General features: G+C 34.7%; 1 protein-coding gene across 1 annotated transcript in view; it reads right to left on the bottom strand.

The window, feature by feature from the left end:
- Positions 1–3,338: 3,338 nt before the first annotated feature.
- The window catches only part of LOC111052057 (acyl-CoA synthetase short-chain family member 3, mitochondrial-like), a gene marked incomplete at its 5' end in the record, with an annotated part of 13,599 nt that continues 8,879 nt past the window's right edge, over positions 3,339–8,058 (bottom strand). Inside the window, 2 exon segments of the mRNA XM_039444916.1 lie at positions 3,339–3,577; positions 6,290–6,501. Of these exon segments, the coding sequence (XP_039300850.1) occupies positions 3,345–3,577; positions 6,290–6,501 (445 nt within the window).

The raw sequence follows: 8,058 nt of genomic DNA, 5'->3' as shown, positions 1-8,058 counted from the left end.
AAATTAATATTAGCTATTAGTTGCAACATTAACAGTAGCCTACAAAAATCAATGTGGATTGGAAAACCCTGATGTAGCCATAATCAAAGACCTTAAACAGATATAGACCCACATGTCTATGCATTCCCAATGCTCTTACTTGAAATTGAAGGACGCCATTGGGGTATTTTAGCACGAGATATTATGTAGTGTATTTGTAATATTATAGATTACAAAGGCATTGGTATGTAATAACAGAGACAAGAATAATATAGTTATATATATATGTATATATAATACGTATTATATTATTTCTTACTTATCCTTCATCTATGGTAATAATCTTATAGGTTGCCCCCTCAATGGCCGACTTCAATTCCAAGTACGACACTAGCGCTGCATGTGAGTCTATGCACCTTTAAGGTCTTTGGCCATAATAAACAAAATAGAATTTGCAAAGAAGACTTACAAAGTTCTAAGAATAATACTCCCAATATCGACACTCACCTGGAAACAAAAAAAAAATTATTAATTTTTATCTTTCATAGAAGTGAAAACTTACTTCTCAGAAAACTTACTTCGTTTTCAGAACGAAGTAAAAGCTAATGGAACAAAGAATAGTCAAGAATGTATTGGTTCAACATAGGCCTACACTTAAATTGATCAATGTAAGATTAATTGATTGAATCTTCAACTTGGAGACGTAGAGTACTAAAAGAGAACACATAAAATTAAAAACAGTAATATTTACTGTTTCAAATCACTGTTGAAAAGTATAGTCACTATACTTTACTATACTTCACTATACTTACTGACCACCAATCAGTAATTTTCAATACATCCAAGAAAAAAGCCATTATTTTGTGATGGAACCTTCAAATTCCCGGATATTTCTACAACCTAATAGCTCGAAATTTCCGGGTATTTTCCAAGAAATTTCATAGAAATGTCTCTCCCACGCTTTTATTCTCTACACATGAGACCTCAAAATTTCCTGTTGGGCCTACCGTTTATTTCCCAAGGGGTTTTTGTGAAAAGAATAAACTGCAAAGGTTCTGGTTGCTTATACACAAGCGTAACTAAATTGCAACATTTTTTAAAACAACATTATTCTTCCAGTACGCAAATAACATCTTGGTAAATATGAATAACATTCTGCTCTGGAGAATTGTATTCCACCTGTTGATACCCAATTGAAAGGTAAAACTGTTTCAAGATGATACTAAAAATAGCTTGTAAAAAAAGCTCTCAATCTTCAGTCACTCATACCATATAGAAAAATGGAATCCAGACTTGTATTGAACTAGAATCTAGATTCAAGAAACTATCCGAACTAGAATCGAACATCACCTTGTATAACTCTTTTCTCATACAACTATAGTCCGTACAAACTTACTTTTGACTTAGGAGGGACATGTGCATCAGAGAAATCATACAGCGACAGTGATACAGAGGCGCGATGGTGCCGTTCTGAACCGGCCAGCGTTCTCTAACTTCTGATGGTGTGCTCATTCTACAAATGTGAAGTTTTATGTCTGAAAGCTCTCAGATGACTGACTCTAATCGACAAATTGGCAACTGCACTTCTAGATATGACTCTATTCATCACTGTATGTTATTGTCTGATCCCCCTCCATTTCTCAGCGACGCATATTCCTCCAACTCAAAATAAATTTTTTACGGACCATAATTACAATTTTATCTGTAAAAATGACATGAGTCTATGAGTAATATGAGTAACACTAGCCGTCAGGCTCGTTCGCTCGCCATATCCGTCTAGCCAGGGGGCTCCGCCCCCTGGACCCCCGACTGGATCGTCCAAGAATGAGATCAGCAGGCTCGCTTCGCTCGCCTGCATTTTTTCATTTTTATCATATTATAATAGGACAATCCAGTCGGGGGTCCAGACTAAACGTCTGGCTAAACAGATATGGCGAGCGAAGCGAGCCTGACGGCTAGTAATATAATATTCCCAGGATTGAAGTAGCAGTGCCCAATCAATTTTTCCGCGATAATTCATTTAAATCTTCAACTTTGTGCCAACCTAACAAAATCAACTCAACTTAATGCCAACCTGACAAAATTATTGATTTAGTTGCCAGTTAACAACTGTTTCAAAGAGGTACTCTATCTAGATTATAGTTCTATAGTAACATATGATATGGAAATTTCAATTCTAATTAAGAGATTGGGAGAAGAAGAATATACATGCTAAAAGACGAACTTTAAACCCTTAAAAACAACCCTTAGAGTTGAAATATTGCCAAAAGATTTCTTAGTGCGCCTCTAAAGGGCCAACTGAACATACCTACCAAATTTGAACATTTTTGGTCCGGTAGATTTTTAGTTATGCCAGTGAGTGAGTGAGTGAGTGAGTGAGTGAGTGAGTGCCATTTCGCTTTTATATATATAGATAATGGAACCTTTTCAGAACTGAACATATTCGAGTACAATTATAACAATGGAGAAACTTTTCGAATAAAACATGACTTGTAAGCAACATTTCGAAAATCCTTCTGAAGCAACAGGATTTGTTTAGTACAGTACCAACAAAAGTTAAATCTTGAATTTCTCCAAAGAAACAACGTGATTATTCGATTGGCTCGGTTTCTAGGACACTAACCTAGGAATCCTATTCAATCGATAGGTTTAAGGCTAAATTGAATTTGATAAGTGACCCAGAAACCAGGCCTATACATTATTACAGTTACTTTACTTGATTTTCTGATTCATTATTTTATATTATCATGTAGGCTACACAGAATTTCTCGAAAAAGAGGAAGAGAGGTTTGAGTACCGTTTCTTCTTCTTCTTCTTCTCTTCTTCTTCTTCTTCTTCCTCTTCTTCTCTTCTTCCTCTTCTTCTCTTCTTCTTCTTCTTCTTCTTCTTCTTCTTCTTCTTCTTCTTCTTCTTCTTCTTCTCTTCTTCTTCTTCTTCTTCTTCTTCTTCTTCTTCTTCTTCTTCTTCTCTTCTTCTTCTTCTTCTTCTTCTTCTTCTTCTTCTCTTCTTCTTCTTCTTCTTCTTCTTCTTCTTCTTCTTCTTCTTCTTCTTCTTCTTCTTCTTCTTCTTCTTCTTCCTTCTTCTTCTTCTTCCCTCTTCTTCTTCTTCTTCTTCTTCTTCTTCTTCTTCTTCTTCTTCTTCTTCTTCTTCTTCTTCTTCTTCTTTCTTCTTCTTCTCCTCCTCCTCTCATGTTTGAATAGAGTTGTAATGTTTTAGCTCAGATCGATAAATTTTCATGTATTTGTTAATGGCAATAAAATATATTTGATTTGATTTGTTTTGATCTGATAAAACTAGTAGCTCACATTTTGAAAATGTTTGCTAAAATACTGCTATGATGTAATATACTGCTATAATTTGCTTGTTTACCTGAAATACTGTCCGCAATCAGGGGTACGATCTGGCTTTCCCTCGTACATGATGGATGTGAGACCAGCACAGAGCGGCCCATAGCAGATGTAGGAGTGCCCGACCACCCAACCCATGTCCGAAGCAGTCCACCACACATCACCATCTTTCATGCCGTAGATCGTCGACATCGTCCACGCCAGAGTGGCTATGTGTCCTCCGGTTGGCCGCAGGATGCCTTTTGGTTGGTCTGTAATAGGTGAAATAAATATATTTATTAATATATAATATATATTATAAGTGATTGTAAGGTTGGCCGATGGATGTTTTTTGTTGGTCTGTAATAAGTATACTGATAATTGAATGTAATAATTTTTTTCAGCACAAACAATAATAGACAAGTAATAGTGCCAGTAAAGAGATACACTAGAATAATTATCATTGAACGAAAATCCTAAATAAATGCTGCAAATCACCCCAAAGACCTCTGCTACTGCAGGTTTGGGGTGATTTGCAGCATTTATTAGGATTTTCGTTCAATGATAATTATATATTAATTAGCATTTGAATTAATGCATTCTCTTTTATTCCATCTGGATATACTAGAGTCTCAAAGAAAAAAGAAAAAGTTCTAGTAAATCTATGTAATAACTTTCAGGTAGCCTTATTATTGAAGTGAATGAAAGACTGTAGAAAAGTTCACTTAGAGGAAGTTTCATATGAATTGCTCTTATGTACCATCTACGATCAACACTAATCTAGGTTTATTGAGGATATAATATGGTTTCATTTATCATAATGTGTTACATTCTGGTTTAAGGGAATAGCTGAAGAAATTCCGTTCAAATTCAAGGCCGTAACACCCTGCACTATCTTAGATTAACTCTTATCTAGGTTTACATGTATATTTGATCTCATTTGTATTGCAAATAAATAAATAAAATAAATGATCTCATTTATCATAATGTGTTACATTCGGGTTCAAGAGAACAGCTGATCAATCTCTGTTTAAACTCTGATATGGTGCATAAAGTTCTCAAGTCAAACGCACACAGCAGGATATTCATCCAATACATCTTAAGATGCGTACAGACTTTCGCTCTGCTCCGCAACCGAACGTCACTCGAGCAGATCGATTGATGATCGACCGGGGAGCAAGAGTGGATCGAACGGGGAACGCGAGAAGAGCTAACATCTTCCGTAACGTTCATGATCGGTGCGACTACAGAGCGGGAGTGGAGAGACTGCGGTGCGATGGAGTAACGAGGGCGGAGCAATGGAGGAACGAGGACGGAGCGATGGAGGAACGAGGGCGGAGCGATGGAACGAGGGCGGAGCGATGGAGGAACGAGGGCGGAGCGATGGAGGAACGAGGGCGGAGCGATGGTGGAACGAGGGCGGAGCCGGCGCGGAGCGGGTTGGAGGCGCGTATATCTGTACGCAGCTTTACATTGCCAGGTCTGACACCTGGGGAGGGATTTTCTTTCCGTCTGTTGCTGAGTGAGTTTGCCTTCAGGATAGGGTAGAATTTAGAGACGACGGTAGAGGTTATCCGAGATGAAAACAGAGAAGGTAGCTGAGAGTATGCATTTAGTATTCAAGTGTGTGGAACATTATTCGATTCATTCATTTCGTACATCATAACATTGTTCACAATACTTAACTTGAGGAAAAGTGCAACAGTCTCAGTAGGGTGGAGTAGGAGGTAGAAGGAAGCAAGGCATTTATTATAAGATGCATGCATTATTTTCAACCCTCTCAGCTATCTTCTCTGCTACCTTCTCTGATATACTCTACCTTCGCCGCTCAACTAGGTTTCGACTATAAGCTAGAGTATTGTACAAAGTTCATCAGCAAGTTATCAATTGACTCTGGTAGTTTCTCATACTGTACCATTCTTACACTATCACTCGCTCAAACCAGTGTAATAGACAATACCATAGACAATAATAGTAGACAGTATAATAGACAGTATAGACAGTAATAAATGGTAGTAATAATAGACAGTATAGACAGTGATAGATAGTATTAAGGCTGTGCAAATGCTAAAAATAAACTTTCCACTGGTGATATTTTCCAATGTTCTTCGATTTGTATACTATCAAGCTATCAAAATCAAAAAGTTTTCTCAGGAAAACATTTTTTCCGATCATTACTTTTTGAGATATGAGCGCCGAAAGTTTAAATCTTTGGGACAGAACATTTCAAGTTCGGTAAGAGATAAATCCATGAGATTTAGAGGATAGAGGATAGATTCTTCATGGTATTGTTGATCTAGAAAAACAGAAAAATGTTGTAAATATCAATTTTTGAGAAAGTTATTCAATTTACTAAAAATGACCAAAAATAACTTTTAGTTGGGTTATTTTCGGTCATTTTTGGTAAATTGAATACCTTTCTCAAAAATTGATATTTTTAGAAAATTTTGGTTTCACTAGATCAGCAATAACATGAAGAATCTATCCTCTAAATTTCATGGATTTATCTCTTACCGAACTTGAAATGTTCTGTCCCAAAAAATTAAACTTTAGGCGCTCATATCTCAAAAAGTAATGATCGGAAAAAAATAAAAAACTTTTTCATTTTGATAGCTTGATAGTATACGAATCGAAAAACTTGGAAAAATATCACCAGTAGAAAGTTTATTTTTAGCCTTTGCACAGCCTTAATAATAGACAGTACAATTGACAGTAATAGATAGTAGTAATAATAGACAGTATAATTGACAGTATAGACAGTAATAGATAGTAGTAATAATAGACAGTATAGACAGTAATAGATGGTAGTAATAATAGACAGTATTGACAGTAATAGATAGTAGTAATAATAGACAGTAGCCGACACAAACAGTGATTGACTTGAGTTAACAAAAACTCGGCTTGGAATTTGAAAGATAAACGACCTGCACCTAGTGATATCTTCTTATGCTACCTTTTCTATATGATGTAAGTTAGATACTTGCCTGTTGTGCCAGAAGTGTATAGAATGTAGAGCGGATCATTGGCTTCGACTGGGACACAGTCATGGGTGCCGTAGTTGGCAATAGCATCATCCCACAGGATGTCGCGTCCCGGAGTAACTTCCGCCTCATAAACGTTGCGACGTTGGAAAATGATGCAGTTCTTCGGCTTCATCGTAGCCATTTCGATAGCTTCGTTCAGAATCTCCTTGTATCTGAGAGGATAACACAAGATTAATTGAATTACAGAGATTGTCTTGGTTTCAATAGGAAAGATTAATTCATGATTTGAAATACTGGTATCTTTTTGAAGTGATTTCCATTTAGTTAATTCAATAATTATTACAAAGATTATATTGGTTTTAAAGATTTCTTCATGATTTGGATTAACGGTTTCTTTTGGAGTGATTTCAAGAATCAAAAATGCTTTTATGTTGAAATATTTTATTATAATATATTTTTATATTATAGAAATGTTGTTTTATCAGGAGTAGTACACCTCAATCGGGCATTTGCCTAGGGTTGTCCACTTTTATTTCACATTTTTATACATCTTTTTCTGTTATGTTTTATTATAACGGTTTTTTTCAAAGTGATTTCAAGAACCAAAAATGTTTTTTTGTTAAAATATTTTATTTCTATTTTATTAAAATGTTGTTTTATTAGGAGTAGTGCACCCCAATCGGGCCTTTGCCTAGGGTTGTCCACTTTTATTTCACAATTTTATATCTTTCTTTGTTATTTTCTTGTATTATGTTTGTTTGTGAAATAAATGAACTGATTGTTTTACTGTCACAAACAAAATTGCCAGAATTCATTAATCTAGATACAATAATATTGATAGGGTATACTTCGTATACAAGTTTCTATTTATTTATTTCCATTTAAAACTGATCTCATTAAAATAAGCTATATTAATATATTGATAACAGTTACTCCTCTTCTTCATAAAGAAATTGGAAATGTATGTTAATATCAAACACGTACATTTAAGCCACCAACAAATTTAAGTGACTGGTATTCGAAATTTTATAGAACCACGGGTCAATTGTTTGGAGAGGATAAATGAAAATGATGTAGCCTACATAGGAGCTCTTATGAATACTGTTATCCTTGAAGTGATTGATAATCTTGATATATTTATATCAATTGACCTCAATTTAGAAAAAAAGATATGAGGAAATTTTGTTGAAAATGCTATATTTATAATTATGGTGAAGGTAATTTTTTCAATCTATTTATAGTATTCTATTGTTATATTCATAGAACTGCATTTCTAGCAAGAGCAATGAGTCTGAAGAGCATCTGAATAGCAAGCAGAAATAACAAAATCATGTCTTGGAAACTAACTATATTACACGTATTTTGAATAAGTTATCTGATATTGAAGTTCCATTTCCTCACTCGAGATAGATTCTATCGTGAATATAGGAGTTTTCCATCAGTTTTATAAGAATGATAGAATTCATTGATGAGGTTTTGCATACAAGAAAACTGAACGTGACAACAACACACTTGATAAACATATGAAATAATTTTGTCGAAGGATTTGTATGAAGGATTAATAAATTTCTGTAAAAAGTTCTATTATTTGAATAGACTTACTATTATTATTGTTATTTAATTACTATAATTTATTGTTCTGATGACGAGACACTGATTTTCTGTTATTGTATTGTTATTTGGATGAATGTCAATCATGAAGTAATAAGATTGATTTGTAAAAAGCTTCTATCAACACTTCAGTTCAATAAGATAGTAAATTATATTTA

Source organism: Nilaparvata lugens, unplaced genomic scaffold (genome assembly GCF_014356525.2).
Source record: "Nilaparvata lugens isolate BPH unplaced genomic scaffold, ASM1435652v1 scaffold5770, whole genome shotgun sequence".
NCBI lineage: Eukaryota > Metazoa > Arthropoda > Insecta > Hemiptera > Delphacidae > Nilaparvata > Nilaparvata lugens.
This window is presented reverse-complemented; position numbering and strand designations above follow the sequence as displayed.